Raw genomic sequence first — 16,301 nt, 5'->3', positions numbered from 1 at the left:
GCACAAACGCCAGATGAATCATAAATCTCCCTTGACAGAAAAAGACCAAAAACAATAATTTCAGATAGGCATCATTCCAATCGTGGACTTGGTAGTTTTAGGTTTTGCAATCCTTCGTGGCGCAGATGACTGGCTTGCCGCACGATCGCTTGATTTGGGCTTTGACCGTGCTCCTTTGCCCTTCCAGCTGCCAGTGGAGCCACCTTTCCGTCGTGGTGGACGTTTCCCACTGGCAGATTGGCGCTTGCGACCTTTGGAGCCAGAAGGCGCAGGACCAGATTCCCAGTCGTCGGCAGAATCATAACCCGGGGATACGGGTGGAGGGAAGTAGCGACTTGTAATGCTTTCAGCTCCATTAAGTGGCGCAGTTGAGACGGGGTTGTCCAAGTTGAAAGTGGAAGCCTCATCCATGAACAAATCGTCGTCACTGTACTCATCACTGCTACTGAGATTGATGACATTATGGTGGTTGGGATCTGGGATAACGCCGCTGGTTTCTGCTTCCTGCGTCATTTCCTGGTAGCGTCGCTTTGCATTATCGACTAGTCCCAGGATCTGTCGGCCATAGCGTTTCACCTTATCCTGATCAATGTTCGGGATCGCTGAAAGCTCAGTAAGATCTATTTCATTGTTAACCTGATGGTCCAATTTCATGGAAGACGGTGCATTTACTTTTGGGGAAGGAGATGGCCATATCACGTAGCACTTGGTCAGAGAAAGGCTGGCAACGAAGACCCATTTTGACCACAAGCTATATCAAACGTCAGTTCATCAACGGTCTGCAAATAATAGCGGGAGATACTCACATCTTGGAGCATGATTTTGGCATGCTCTTGGAAGTCTTCCACAACCACACGATGCATCTGGTCAAGCCGGTCTAGCTTCTGATCGCTGGTGATTGGAGGACCCATCTCATGTGTATTCGCGCGGCGAGGCTTGCCAGATGTTCGGATCGGCTCAAAGCCGTCACTATCCTCATCGGCCGAGAAATGTGCGGTCTGCGCACCATTGTATTGAAACCGCTCAAGACGACGATCTTGAGCAGCTAGTACTGGAGACGAGACCATGGTAGACTGAGGGTCGCCGCCTTGGTTGCCAGACTTTTTCTTCTGTGCAGCAATCTGGGGTTTGCTCTTGGCTTTAGCCTTGCCATTCGGCGAGGCGCGAACCTGCAATTTCATTTGTCGTTGTCCACTTTCATACTCTGCGGCACGACGGCCGAGAATGATGTACTGAATAGCAAAGTCACTTTTATTGATCACGTTATCTTCTGCCAACGCATCTTCACCGAGCAGTCGGTAGAATAGACGTTCCGCGCCTCCGCGGTCGAGGTCAGCTCCCTTTCCATATCCTGGCATCTTACGATGCTCTGGGGCTTTAGGCCGTTTGCAATCCCCACGCAGAATATCACAGCAGTATAGTACAGTCACCTTTTCCGTTGTGTTCTGGAATTGTCGCACAATCTTGATAGCCCAGGATGCCTGTTCAGTGAAGTCATGGACCTCAAACACTGAATCGGATTTGCAGTTGTCACAAGTATTGTTGCAGTCCTCTCGGCGGAAGTATTCGGCGAAATAGGCGAGGACTTGAACTCGTCGGCAATCGCTGCGGTTCTCACAATATTGAACCACATTTCTCAACATTTGTTTCTGACGGGCTTTTTGCTGGCCATTACCATCTCCTGAGTCAATCATTCGCTTTAAAGTTGCTGCGTCTTTGTAGCCGTAATAAAGGTAGCAGCCAGAACGTTTGCCATCACGACCAGCACGACCAGTTTCTTGATAATATCCTTCGAGGCTCTTTGGGATACTGTGATGCATGACAAATCGCACATCGGCTTTGTCTATGCCCATTCCAAATGCAATGGTGGCAACTATGATATGAGCCCTACCCATCTGCCAGTTGCTTTGAGCTTCCGATTTCGCTTTTGCAGTCATACCCGCATGGTAGGAAAGTGCTTTAAGCCGGTGCTGTTTCCGGAGGTCCTCCGCAACCTTGTCACACGTCTTTCGCGAGAGACAGTAGATAATGCCACACTGATTCCGGTAAGAGCCCATAATAGTTTCCGCCATGCTGGCCAAGACTTCATCATTCTTTCCCTTCGATCGTACCTCGTAAGTGAGATTAGGGCGGTTGAAACTCTGTAAAAACACTTCACAATCTGTGATTTTGAGATTGTGCATCACGTCCACTTTGACATTCTCAGTGGCGGTGGCTGTCAGGGCCATGACTGGCACTCCAGGGAGCTTGGCTCGAACCTCTCCCAGCTCTTTGTAGTCAGGTCGGAAATCGTGTCCCCATTGACTGACGCAATGTGCCTCGTCAATGACGAGACGCGCCAGTTTATTTGCTTGATGAAGATTCTGTAGGGCTCTAATTAAGGCTTGGCTCTTGCTGAGCATCTCCGGAGTGATGTACAGCACTTCTAGTCCCTCCCCACCTCCCCTCGAGAGCTGGCTCATGATCCACGATTTTTCCTCTGACGGGGTCTCGCCGTTGACCATGAATGCCTTGACATTCAATTTTCGCAGGTGTGAAACCTGATCCTCCATTAAACTCAGCAATGGAGATATCACGATCGTCACTCCTGTAGTGGTCCCACCTTTTACCACAGAAGGCAGTTGATAGCACAGGGACTTGCCACCTCCAGTGGGCATGAGAATGAAAGTATCTTTACCAGCAAGAGTTGCGTCAATGGCCTCAAGCTGATTTGGTCGAAATCCTCGGAGGTGGAATCGATCCTTCAATACTTTTCGCACTTCTTGAGACCATGGATGGTTTGACCAGAAGGCACTGTGACCGGGTGACTTCTTTGGAACAGGGACCTTTGGGATGTTCGCGGATGTCTCTGCAAAGACTTTGCGATTTTGACTAGCTTGATCACGAACAGGTATCTGGTGAGCAGCATGAATGCCCCCTGCGGCCTCTAATATCTCATCGTCGCTAACATTCCAGTCAAATTCATCAAAATCGATAGAAGCAATCGGAGGAGTGCCCATATTGCGAGAAATCAAATTTTCATTGCTGTTCGGCCGAGGTATCTCTTTCGTCTTTTTGAGACTTGTAAGAGGCAACTGTTGGTGATTGTGAGATTCTGAGTCTGAATAGACCTGCTGAGAAGCGAAAGAAGAGAGAGGGAGTGGCTTCCGCGTGACTGCACGGTTGTCAGGGGCTGGATGGGTATGTTCCATGGAGGGATAATCGTGTACCAACTCAAGTATGTTAACTTGAGATAGAAGTTGACAGACTTTTGTTTCGATTTGCTCTAACTCTGCTTCAACTGTTCGGCTCTGCGCAAGTTCTTCTGGCATTGTAGTTGGATCAAGACCTTGTGAGATGGCGCGTATCAATTTTTGCTTCAGGTCCTGCTTGCGAGAGACATGGCCTTTGTGTATGTTCTGATTCTTTTGTAATGATTCAATTGTGTCAATTTGAGAGACAAGATTCTTGTTCTCGGCGATCAATTCTGGGACTGGCTGGCCTTCCATGGCCTGTTGATAAACTATTTCGGAATTCTTCTGCAGAGTCGCCCTCAACTTGGCGATTGCATGTCCAAAGGCATTTTTTTCAAGAGCCAAAAACTCTAGAAGATCAGGATTTTTCTCCTCCGAGTTTGATGGTTTCGACCACGGTGTGGACGGTATAGGGTCTTGAGCAATCGGCTTTTTCTTGGTCCGGGTTGACGGTTCTGCAGGTGGAAGTGGTGCTTTGGGTGTCGATTCTGACCGCGAAAGCTTGATATCGATCTGTGTTCTATCTGCCGCCGGGCTCATCTTAGGGAGTATGGGGTAAAAACTCTCATCGGCGTCCAGAACCATTTCATCGGCCGCATCATCATTGTCAATCCAGTCGTCAAAGAGATTATCGTCATCATCCGAATCTGCAATGACTCGTTTCCGGTGGCTTTGTGGAGCCACGTCTGGCTGATCTTGGGATCGTTTCACTGCGCTTGGAGGATTCACTTGGGTTGATTGAAGTGCAAATGTGGACTGTCCCGATAGAATATCCATTGCAGGCGTGAGTCGGGATGCTTTGGATGGAGTTCGCACTTTCGTTCCATGTTTGGACGGCGAAAGAAGGTCAGATGTATACTCGTCACTCTTGCGCTTCTTGCCGCGTTTCTCACGGGTTCCACATGGCGTGCTTTCTTCTGCCCATGACCTGCGCGACTCTCCGAGTTTGACTGTATCCGATGACAACGTGGAACGATCGAGCTCCCCTGTCAAATCAATCGATTCAATGTCATCGCGTCCAGGAATGTTGAAGCTTTCTGAGCGCAGCGGAGTAGGTTTTTGTCGTGGAGGTTTGTACGATGATAGTGGTGGTTCACGGAATGAATCTAATCATACATAATGCATCAGTCTAAGAGTCCTAAGGGTATTCGTCTGGTTTGGGTCATATACCTCGAGCTATGCTTGATTGCTTAGGCGAAGTTCGTCTCTTCGAAGGTGATGGGGCATTCGTTGGAACCGTGTCATTTCGGCTTAGCATTCGAGGTTTTCTCGCAGATTGGGGCAGCAATCTAGCCATCGCTTCGTCTGTCTCATTCTCCACGTCTTCAAGGATATCATCAAGTGCTGCGAACTCGTTGGCGGGGGAAGGCGGTTGCGGCAGTACGCGATTGTCGCGTCCAGGTAAGCCGGGTTGAGCCAGAGGGGCGCACGGAGGTTTCCCTTGGGTCAATAACCATTTGAGATGAGTCGCTAAGTTATTCTTCGTCATGGGGGCCTAGTGCTGTCATGGCCGTCGATCTTGGTGTTTGGAGTAATTGGAACAATCGCGAAACCGATATGGACGCGTCGGCACGTGAGCGGTCAACCAAACTGATCTATGGCAGTGACTACCTTCAAGAAGAGCAGTTGCGCAGTCAAATAAGATTGAAACTTTAGAATCGGAATTGATTTTCGCTATCCATATTCTAGTTGGTTGTATTTCACGAATCTATATTTGGGAAAACCCCCTAATGCGACCAACACGCCCCAATACGATACGTAGATCTGGAGGGGGCAATTCAGTGTGGGGAAAGGCATAATTTTTGCCCCACGAACAGAAGACCGCAAAAACTCACATTTTGTGATCCAACATCGAATCAAAATGGGTAAAAAGAATAAGAAGTCCGCCGAGCACAAGGAGCGTGTGGCAGCAAAACAGACAAAGAAGTCTGCACAGAAAGAAAAAAGATCTAAGGCCAAGGGCAAAGACGTAGACAGCGATGCTGAAGATGCAGACCTGGATGCGATTCTGGCCCAGTACGCTGAAGAGCAGGCCAAGTTCTTGAAGGTTACTGAAATCGTCTCTGAGCCACCAGTTCCTCGCTCGTCTTCGACAATACTGGCTTCTCCGTCCAACCGGAATGAGCTGTTGCTTTTCGGCGGAGAGTACTTTGATGGAACGCACGCTACTTTCTTCAATAACCTATACGTCCACCTCATTGATCGCGGCGAGTGGAGAGAGGTGACTAGTCCGAACAGTCCTCTCCCTCGAAGTGGTCATGCATGGTGTCGTGGAGGAAACTCCGGAGGCATCTATATGTTTGGAGGTAAGCTTTCCTTCCTGGATCTCTTGGGTTTGTTTGCTCGGAAGTTGACACGATGTAGGAGAATTCTCGTCGCCGAAACAAGGCACATTCTATCACTACAATGATTTCTGGCATCTAGACACTGCGACGAGAGAATGGACTCGTCTTGAATCCAAAGGCAAAGGTCCCCTCTGCTAGAAGCGGTCATCGCATGACCTATTTCAAGGTGCGTGAAATCCTGGTCTTTATCCCCATCAGATCAGAGCTAATAACGAAACAGAACTACATCATACTATTCGGTGGATTCCAAGATACTTCTCAACAGACCAAGTATCTGCAGGATCTCTGGATTTATGATTGTAATCAGTATACCTGGTCTAACCCTACGTTGGCCATTGCATCTCAAAAGCCCGACCCCCGCTCATCATTCTCTCTGCTACCTCATGAGACTGGAGCTGTTCTCTACGGAGGATACTCCCGAGTGAAGGCAGCGGCAGGTGGTAACAAGCAAGGCAAGGGTGGTGGTCCCCAGAAGATGGCTCTCCGCCCCATGGTCCACCAGGACACTTGGTTCTTGCGAATCACACCCCCTGCGCCCGAAGCTCCTTCGTCAACGGCACCTGCGGTTCGATGGGAGCGACGAAAGAAGCCCGCCAATACGCCCAACCCGCCCCGTGTCGGCACCACCATGGCGTACCACAAGGGCCGTGGAATCATGTTTGGTGGTGTCCACGATGTTGAATTGACCGAGGAGGGCATTGACAGCGAGTTCTTCGACTCCCTCTTTGCTTGGACCACCGACAGAAACCGTTTCTTCCCATTGAGTCTGCGACGTCCTCGCGCAGCTGGCAAGAAGCAGCAGGCCAACCAAAATGCCAAGTCTAAAAACAGGGGCAGGGCGGACGAAGAGGAGCTTTTAGCAAACCTCAAAGCCCTGGAGGCTAAGGTGGGTATTCAGGCCGACGATAACGATGATACGGAGGCAAACACGCCTCCACCCGAAGAGCCCGTTGAGCCCGCAAAGCCCTCGGTTGTTCGTTTTGAAATGCCACACAGACGATTCAACGCGCAGCTGGCAGTGCAGGACGATACCCTGTTCATCTTTGGTGGTACCTTTGAAAAGGGCGACCGGGAATTCACTTTCGATGATATGTATTCCATTGATCTAGTCAAACTGGATGGCGTCAAGGAGATCTTCTACAGAGAGCCCGAGAACTGGCACCTCTTGGACGAAGCTGAAGACAGCGACGAAGACATGGATGACGAGGATGAAGATGAAATGGATGAAGAGGACGATGAGGCTGAGGCCGAGGCGATGTCTGTTGATACTGCTTCGCCTGCCTCAACGGATATCACAGTGCCATCCGTTACTAAGGACATGGAACAACTCGAAGTCGAAGAGCCAGAAGAACAAAACGTCAATGACAGCAGACCTTTGCCTCGGCCATTCGAAAGCTTACGAGAGTTCTTCAGCCGCACTTCGGAAGAATGGCAAAACATTATGATCGAAGTTGCCAAGGAGATGGAGCAGGCTGGCGACAAGACAATCAAGGAACTGCGCAAGGCAGCATTCTCGATGGCCGAAGAGAAGTGGTGGGATAGTCGAGAGGAGATCATGGCTCTGGAAGATGAGCAAGAAGAGGCGGGTATTGGAGAGGTTGTCAGCATGTCTGAGCGTACTGAGAACATGGGAGGAGCTGGTCGTCGCCGTTGATACCATCTATAGGGATGTCAAGAAAAATTCATGCGTTAAACGTCCAATTATCAAGACTAATTTTCTGCCTTTCTCGTATCTACATATTCATATCCTCTAATCCTGGGCAATCTTGGCCAACACATCTGTCACCAACGCAAAATCTCGATCCACATCAACGCGCCAATTCGAGATTGCAATGCGGCAAGCAGGGGATCCATCCCAGCTGGTACCCGAGACAAACATTCGCGAGCTCTCGTTGATCTTATTTCCCAGCACTCGGTTCAAGCCCTCCACATTTGCACGAAACAAGACACTCATAAATGTCTTATCGAGCAATTCAGCCTTTGACGACGCTTGCGGTAAAGCTGTGTACGCAGAATGCTCGAAGATCCAGCCGTTAATTTTGCGAGCGAGGTTAATCTGACGTTCCAGCATCTTTTGATATCCGACCCTGCCATATGATAGCAGCGATGCATACACCGGCAATGCTCTGAAGCGACGAGAGTTCTCGATTCCAATGTTTAGAGGCGAGGGGATAGAAGGCCCATCGGAGTTTCCTGCAGTCAAGTAGGCTGCGTTTGCATTTTGAAAGACCTGTGATGCCACATTGGAGTGTCGAGTGAAGAAAAAGCCACAGTCGTAGGGAACATTAAGAAGCTTGTGGCCGTCGCCGGTAATCGAATCGACCAATTCAATTCCTTCACTGCCGTTCTTGATTGTAGCAAACTCCGGGCTGTCATCAAGAACACGGCCAAAGATTCCAAATGCTCCATCTGCATGTATCCAGGCTCCGTATTTGTCGCACAGCTGGCGTATTTGTCTCAAATCCGAACCGGTTGTCGCAAACCGGCCGGTGTTGACCTCCCCACAGGACACCGCAACAATGCTGACCTTATCTTTCCTCGCAAGTTCTTTCTCAAGCTTATCGATATCAAAGCGGAGGGGGTCCTCCGCTTGGCAGATGTTGTGAACATTGGAACGACCAATGCCTAGGACGCCAGCAGCTTTGACGAGGGACGAGTGTGGGAGTGTTGATAATACTTGCACCCCAGAAAGATCCAAGGCATTTAACACTTCAAACAAGCCCTCTTCTCCCACGCTCTGCAGTTGACAGCCTTTTCTCTCAGCCGCCTTTTGTAAAACAAACTCACGCCCACATGCTAGGCCGAGGATGTTGCTCCCAGTAGCACCAGTTGTGAACGTTCCATTATGCCAGATAGAGCGGTCTAATTGGAAAAGATCCACCAGAAGACCGAGTGCATTGTATTCCACGTCGGTTACAATGGAATGGTTTGGGAGATGCACTTGGACGTTCTGGTCGTAAGCTGAAACAACGTTGTCCGCGAACAGCGCTGCCGGGGTAGTTCCGCCCGTGACAAAACCGTAGTAGTTGGCACTGAGGCTTCCTCCATTGAATGCTGGGACAATGTCATTGATAATGTGTTTCTGGACGGACTCAAGACTCGAGCCAGTATGCGGGAGCGAGGCAGGAAGAGAAGCTCTCGCTCGCGCCAAGTTCTCGGTGCTGGGGAGAACGCCCGACTCCCAGGGCCCTTGGGCAGCTTTCCATAGATCTTGTTGGGCTTGGTTCTGCATGGCTGCAATGTGTGTAGCGAGAAATTACCTCTTCAGATAGACACATTCAGTGCAAACTTATACCGGTACCACCGGGATCTCGGGATTTGGAACTGAGCCTCCTTATAAGGTTCGGCTGTACCTTCTCAAAACAGTACTCTCCCCTGATTCTATCTACCGATCCTCGCGCCGTATGATCAGGTACGAATCACCTTGCAAGACAACAGATCATCCCAGAGAAAAACGTGGAAGTCAAGGATGTACACCGTACCGGAATGGGGGCGGGGTAGACCTCCGCGGCGTTCAGCTTCTACAGTATGTATGTAGTGATCCAGTCTTGAAATTGAATACCTTTGCCAGGAATCGTGGAAGCCTACGTTGTACATACACTCCGTACCTGAGCCATCGATAGAGGCCGCACATCGGGTTGACTTGCCCGAGGACCCTGAATCCTGATAGCCTTTTTTTCTCACTCCTACATGCACAAGATTACAACCAAACTTCGTAGAGCCACCTGGGCAAACCCCCAGGCGGAGGAATGTCATCTAACCCTGCTGGGTTCAAAAAACCAAACGCAAAAAAAGCAACGACCGTGGATTGAACACGGGACTTCAGGATAATTGCGCGCATTTACATGCATTGCATGCGATGCGCCTTGCAATCCTACACTCTACCACTGAGTTACCGCTGCGGGGGTGATAGTCAGCCAGTGAATTAAGCTAAATAACATAATAATTTCTGAACTCACACGTTCAAAATCAATCCATGTTCATTACTTAGCTCTGAATCTGGGCACGGCAGATTGGTGCATTTGCAGCTGTTGCTTATATACCCGCCAACCCATGCAGCTATGCTATTATACCAATGCAAATTTATATTCAAGAATCCCTAGAGATCCCTAATTGCCCTAATGTCTAAACCTTTCAATCCCTAGATGGCCCTAAAACACCTGCCCTACGCATTCGGGCGTTTTTAGGGGGGGTTATGTAAGGATTTGCCCTATGGACAGATGCAAAAATCTGCTGTGCACAGGTCCAGGCCCCATCATCTAGGAGTTATTATAGAGAAGATATATGTATGTTGTATATATAATATCCCCCACATCCATGTATGTACAAGTAGATATATCCAGATTACCAGGGTTCAAGCTAAATCATCTCATTTTAACGGCCCGGGCCCGGGCGCCCACTTGTTTAAGTGTGGAACAAAAAAAAAAACAAAAAAAAGCAACGACCGTGGATTGAACACGGGACTTCAGGATAATTGCGCGCAATCGCATGTGTCTACATGTTTTGCGCCTTGCAATCCTACACTCTACCACTGAGTTACCGCTGCAGGTTATATACGGGATTGAGCTTTTTAATTATAACACCTCAATGACTTTAGACGCAATTCATTGCCTACATACATCTTTCTGATGGACTTTGTGACGGCCTTATTTTGTTTTTGTTTGTTTCAATTGTTTCTTAATATTCTTTAGACTAGGATCTAGTACAGAGTACACTTATGTATCCTGCAATCAATCTTGTTATTTATATTGGCCCAAACCAAGCGATTTCGCCATAAAGCCCAGTACATCCATGGGCTGCCAGATGGATAATATATATTGCAGAGAATGGGGTTCACTGTCCAAGGCGATTTTGCCTTCGCATAACTGCCAAACTAGCTGACCACAAACCCCAGCGTTTCATAGGGTGGCGAAGACTATGTTGACAAAGCTTTAAGATATTCAATACAAATTTCATGAAGGCAATCGGTCTTGACATGGCTCGGCGCTTGAACTTGAGTGATAAATATTATGCGCCAGCAAAAGTCTGGGATCCCCACCATGGGGGTGAATGCAGGTGCAAAGGCCGGATTGGACGGTATATATCCAGATTCTGTGAGCAATGGAAATAGCGCACTGTGAGTGCGATAGCCCTTACCAAGATCCTTGCCAAGGAAGTTGCCCCGTTCAACATCCGCACCCTCACTGTCGTTCTCGGAACCTTCAACGCCAACATGCCCAACTCGGTGGTTCTAGACAAGACTCCACCACCAGAGGACTATAAAGAGTCTTTTGCCGAGCAGATTCAAGATCTTCTGGTCAGTGGGAAGATCAAACCCAACGCTGACACGGAAAAAGCCATGCAGTTTGTGTACCAGGTTGTTGATGGAGAGGGAATTGGTGAGGGTCATCAAATGGAGAAGCTTCTTCCACTGCGGAGAGGGGTTCAGGAATATCTCGGGCATGCTTTGGAAGTGTTTGGATGTATGACAATAGTGTGGGTATTGATAAATAGAGTGCATTGTTACAAATTGCTAATAATCTCAATTCCAAAGTAGGGGCCAACGAGGTGATGAGCTCGCAGGTGCTTTTCCGATGGACGAATGGGCACGAAGACAAGACACCCTTTCAAGGTTGGAACGTGGGATGATGACTGAAGAGATGGGGGGACCTTCAGCCGGCGGGGTTCCAAGGTACATCCATGAATGTAGATACTGCATGGCGTGATGTGATTGGCTGAGAACCAACCCCCCTCTGTTTTCAGCCTCATTGCGGAGTACAGGGTTGGGGATCAATTATCATTGTACACGTACCTATGACTCACCTCCTGACTAGTTCTATTTGAATATTTACTAGGTATACAGGGCCATAAGGTTATGCACACAGAAAGTTTGTATAGGGCATAAGAGAAGTTAGTCCTTCCTGCTATCGATTGCTATATCTAGGATCCTATATCTCTGTAGACGACCTCGCTATATCGATATATGTAGGTCGTGGGTCCAAAGAGAAAGAAACTGGACGATCCTGATCAAACGCCACAAGGATTGAGTCCTGCCTTAGCGCTAAACATAACAAACTACCCGTCTGACACCCGTAGACACACTTTTGGGGAGTTTGTGACTCACCAAAAGTCGAAGATCTGAATACTTTGCGTAAAGGCTTTCATCTATAAATGTGAAGCTTTTCTTGTGTCACCTTCTTCTCCTTCCCCTTCCCCCCTAAAGACATCCAAACCTCATATCTCGCGACTAGCCGCTCTCTTAGCCATGGAACAAGTTAGGAGAACGTTCTTCGACCCCCTGGCCACGTCGAAGGACCAGGTTCGAGAGATACTACAGAAACTTCCGGTCGGCTCTGCACACCCTTTCAGTCCCGAGCGACTTCTGCTTTGTCGGACGCACAACGGAATTGAGGAAATTGATATTTCTTCCCATACGGAAGACTTCTTCTTCAATGCAGTTGATCTGGGCGAAATGGGCGAGATCCTTCTGGAGCGCATGGCAGGCTTCGCTGAATTGGGTATGTTTTCTCCCGCTACAGTCCTACAAAATTCATCAATGGACGGAGACTCATCATGTGCAGAGATATTCAAGGACTTTCAAATAATGCAAGCATCAAATTTAACATTCAAAGTCCCGATAGTATCTGGTGAAATCGCAATCTTGGCGGTCTCTAAAAGACGGCCCACATACTATGATCTCTGCTTCGCAGATGCATCATGCAATGCGTGTTGCTGGAAAGCAAGAAGAAAATTCCCGGGAATCATTCATAGCGGCGACATAACAAAATCACATATCCTCCTACATCATATCAGGATAGACCAGCAAGACCTCACCGAGAAGGAACTCTGCGTGTTCATATCTGGCTACGAATACACCCCGATAACAAGTTTTCTGGGAACCAACCCTGCATTACTTGTTGCAAATCATGTGGAAAAGGTATTCTCTACATAATTGCTTTTCCGGGCCTTGATTAATCGTTGTTTATAGGTTCTGTACATCGTCCCGGTGCCCCTGGATGCAGCAACAATTGGAAAAGCAACTATCTGTTGCCCACTGGTTATAAAGCGTGATGAAGACTTCCTGATCTGCTCAATCTTGCCAGCAGCGGCGACAGACAACGACATAAGCTGTTTTGGTGACAGGTTGGAGAGTCATTCCTTCTCCGAAGCGATCCAGCGTGCCGACTTCGCCATCTCTGCTCCTTCTCCTAGTGCCGCACAAAGTGAGTCCTCTCAATATCAACTCAACGGATCCTTTGATACTGATACATACGCAGAGAAAGCAAATATGGGGAATTCAACCAAAGAGAATGCCACATCAAGCCTGGAAACCCGAAGCGAGATTACCGAAGAAATTGCCGTGTTTACCACCGATTTAGCGAATATCCCTTCCTTCCTCGACCTTGAAAAGGCACAGCTCATAATTTTTGGGACTGGAATTGAATTCCAGCTACCAGGAAAAGAGCTTTCGAAGAAGACTGGGCCACCCGCTGTTGTTTTGCCATGCATATTTGGTTCCCAACTACAAGGCCCATTTCTGTTAGCAACCGGAACGGTCCCTTCAAATGTTCCTTTTGCAAATGAATTTGAGATTCTGGACTACTACAAGCAACTCAAGAATGCCGTGGTGGTCGTCGATGATCGCATGACAGATAACGCCCGGAATCTCGCGACGACCTACAGGATCAATGCACTCTTCATCGTAAAACTTTGTCCCGAAAATCAACCCAAAAATAGCGATGATATCCTGTTGTTGTTGAACTCAGCCAATATCAATGCAGTGACAGCACTTGCAGGACCGCAATCCTTGATTCTGATTCAAATATCCGAAAAGTATTACTTTTACCGGGGACTTGCTAACCGGGCACATATCAACACGTCTAGAATTGCATTTGGTTCAGATGTGACGGCTGTGCTCGAGTCTGTTGGTATGGGATCTATATTAGATCCAAGGATTGAGCGAATAATTACGCTCGGCGATAAAAATTCAATCATCTTGCCCACTTCAGGCCAGTTCGTTCAACCGCAGAATCTCCAGAAGCTGTTCGAAGAGCTTTCAATTGATCAGATCAAAGACCAAGAGGAGGATATAATAGCAGCAGTTCCCCAATTACAAATGCTTTTGGATGCGAAGGATTTGCAAGAACTTTCCAAAGCCTTGGTGTTTGTCCTTTCATCAAAGATAAACAGCGCTACAGCAGAATTGAAGACTACCTATACGAGCTTTCTAACCAAGGGTTACAACACGACAGACCCAGAATCTGCCAAAAAGAAGAACAAGATGCTTGGGGAATTGAGAAAAACTACCAAGGATATCCAAATAGCCCTCGAGCCGCTGATTTCGGCCCTGGCTAACATGATGTCTGCTCAGACGACTTCAAAGCGAACCCACGATCTGAAGAGACTCGTCCGCCAAACGCAGATTCAAGCTAATGTTGAGGCTACCAAGTCCATGACTTTCAATACTCTTGCCGGCTATCTCGAAACCTATGCGGGAGAAATGGGTGTCATGCTGTTAAATATTGAAACAACATCGTATTCCGAGATCTTGGGCAATATGAGAAACACCGTTATCGACGCCAGGTATGTGACAGGCTATCTAAACATTTTTCTTCTTCAGCATCGAATACTCCATGAAACATCTATACAACATGAAACTAACCTCTTTTCTATAGTTCATGCTGCAGTCTTGACTCCAGAATTCTGCATCTCGAAGGATTTGATGCAGGTATCATTCTAGAGCAGTCTCAGGCCCACCACGATGGCCCACTTAGAAGCACAGATGGACCGTCACACCCTATTTTGGCGTTGCCGTACCTGAGCCAGGAATCGGGAAGTGGATCAATGTTAGCTTGGGTCTGTTGGGACGAATTCGTCAATCTCAAAAGTCCTTACACTGTGAGATGGATGGAGAAGTGCAATGAAGCGCACATCGCCGCCCTAAGAATCATTATGAGGTCTACTTTCAGCCGAGCAGTGGCGTCTAGAGACCTCAACATTCAATCCAACAGCACGGAAAGCGGCCATCTCATGAGCGCATTGCTGATGGCGGCCATGTCGAAACTCGCTGCGATGAGAACAACTGCGCCAGTCGTGTCGGAGAACGTCGAGGATACCGTTACAAAATTGATGCGGGGACTCTTCGGCAATTTGCTGACAATCGCAGGGTCAGGAGTGCGCCCTCTAAGCATGGTATGGCAGCTATTTGGTCTGAGTTCTCAATTAGATCTTCCCCAAACCGACGTGGACTGGATTTGGTACGAAACCGTCGTCGCGTTGTATCCTTACACCGAGTGGCCGCTCAGACAGTTCTACGATAATCTGGAGAAACTTCTTGACAAGGCCATTGTCCGTGTGGTTACCAAGAACGAAAATCAGGATTGGGTGAAAGTGAGCCGAACAGTTAAAATGGCCGAATGCTGCAAGCTCCGAAACATTCAACTCGACCAGTATCGCAAAATCATCACCGTGCTTATGCGAGCCTTCAAAGCTGAGGACACCAATATCGCTGCCATTTCAGTTCGTCTGCTAGAGCGGCTTCCACAGTTGGACCGACAGAGTGAGGGCTTTACCTGCATGATCAGGTATATTCAGCATCTTGCTAGGGGAGGTCAGCGACGTATCCGCGACGACATCGTTGCCGCCAACATTTACACCTCGCGCTCAGCTACCTTTGCCGAGCTCAAGATTAAAGTTAAACAAGCTTGCGAACACAAGGAATGGAGCACGGTGAAGGAATCCTGTCAGGCAATTATGGACAAGCACGCCGAAATTGCCTCTTTCTGGCATGTGGAGCCCGAATCCGTGAAAGTGCAAAATATGAAGGTGTACAAGAGCCTTCTGGATGCAGACTTCGGTGATGATGCCAGCGAAGCTACAGAGATTAAAATCCGCGAACTACATAGCCAAGTCGTTAGCGATGCAGAGACATGGCGTGTTCCCTGGCAAGTTGGAAAGAAGAGCGAGTTCGGCAACGACATCGAACCTCTTGATGAGGGTTTCCTCCACGAGATTCTGACAGGAGAAAACCACGAGTCCCCCGCCGCGGCCGATTTCACGGGAGAATCGGGAGCGGAGATGATTGCTTCAGTCGGAACAACATCATCTGATGAATTCACGCAGTTCACATCGTCAGTGCGACTCAGTTTCATCTCCACGATGCAGAAGAAGATTTCAGCTGAGGACGTTTGCCGTATCGTTCATGTTCCTGTTACTGCAATGCGTGTGTTTATCAAGGCTCTCAATCCGGAGTTTGTGTGGGAAGACTTAGGCGAGAACTTCAAAGTGACGGTTCTGGGCCTGTTGGAAAATCGTTCGAATCGGATAGAAAGTCGCCCTACTGCGAAGCTCTTAAGGTTAAAGAGCGAGGAGAAGAAGCTACAGATCGAAGGGTGAGGTATGATTGGCTTGGAATATGTTGGGTACTGAAATCACATCTATAATATGACAATAAGGTACCGATGATCGTCTTCGGATTCATGCGAAACTCAGTAAATCAAACAGATATTCTCGTCCTCGGGGAGAACGTCGTGAATATCTTCGTCGCGCAGCCAGTATTGATCAAGGTGATTGTGGGCGATGCATAACCACTCTCGGTTGGAGAACAGACAGTTTTGGCGTGTATCAGGTTTGTCAATAGCACGAAATGAATCTGACTCCAGCCCTATGCCCGAAGCCAGACTTTTAGGGAAGTTGGAACATCCCTGATCAAGATACTGCGTTACTACGTCTCAATATTCTCTCT

The 16,301-nt window shown here is 48.3% G+C and overlaps 5 protein-coding genes across 5 annotated transcripts; 3 read left to right on the top strand and 2 right to left on the bottom strand.

The window, feature by feature from the left end:
* Positions 1–60: 60 nt before the first annotated feature.
* N7457_008142 (uncharacterized protein) lies at positions 61–4,722 on the bottom strand (the record flags this gene model as incomplete). Its single annotated transcript, XM_057179185.1, has 4 exons — positions 61–620; positions 673–751; positions 807–4,339; positions 4,404–4,722. The coding sequence occupies 4 exons, from the start codon at positions 4,720–4,722 to the stop codon at positions 61–63; spliced, it is 4,491 nt and encodes a 1,496-aa protein (XP_057027571.1).
* Positions 4,723–5,094: 372 nt separating this feature from the next.
* On the top strand, positions 5,095–7,232 carry N7457_008141 (putative Kelch repeats protein; the record flags this gene model as incomplete). The annotated part of the gene is made up of 3 exons (XM_057179184.1): positions 5,095–5,566; positions 5,671–5,744; positions 5,799–7,232. 3 exons carry the CDS (start codon positions 5,095–5,097, stop codon positions 7,230–7,232), a joined length of 1,980 nt encoding a protein of 659 aa, XP_057027570.1.
* Positions 7,233–7,328: 96 nt separating this feature from the next.
* Positions 7,329–8,810, bottom strand: N7457_008140 (pyridoxal phosphate-dependent decarboxylase family protein; the record flags this gene model as incomplete). Its single annotated transcript, XM_057179183.1, has 1 exon — positions 7,329–8,810. One exon carries the CDS (start codon positions 8,808–8,810, stop codon positions 7,329–7,331), a length of 1,482 nt encoding a protein of 493 aa, XP_057027569.1.
* Positions 8,811–10,587: 1,777 nt separating this feature from the next.
* On the top strand, positions 10,588–11,206 carry N7457_008139 (uncharacterized protein; the record flags this gene model as incomplete). Its single annotated transcript, XM_057179182.1, has 3 exons — positions 10,588–10,654; positions 10,708–11,040; positions 11,115–11,206. The coding sequence occupies 3 exons, from the start codon at positions 10,588–10,590 to the stop codon at positions 11,204–11,206; spliced, it is 492 nt and encodes a 163-aa protein (XP_057027568.1).
* A 616-nt stretch (positions 11,207–11,822) lies between these two features.
* N7457_008138 (uncharacterized protein) lies at positions 11,823–15,952 on the top strand (the record flags this gene model as incomplete). Its single annotated transcript, XM_057179181.1, has 4 exons — positions 11,823–12,075; positions 12,139–12,494; positions 12,546–14,140; positions 14,233–15,952. 4 exons carry the CDS (start codon positions 11,823–11,825, stop codon positions 15,950–15,952), a joined length of 3,924 nt encoding a protein of 1,307 aa, XP_057027567.1.
* Positions 15,953–16,301: the final 349 nt, after the last annotated feature.

This window comes from Penicillium paradoxum (genome assembly GCF_028828445.1).
Source record: "Penicillium paradoxum strain IBT 22861 chromosome Unknown utg000007l_segment0_segment0, whole genome shotgun sequence".
NCBI classification, from domain to species: Eukaryota; Fungi; Ascomycota; class Eurotiomycetes; order Eurotiales; family Aspergillaceae; genus Penicillium; species Penicillium paradoxum.
Note: the sequence above shows the minus strand (reverse complement) of the source record. Positions and strands in the feature narration are given on the sequence as shown.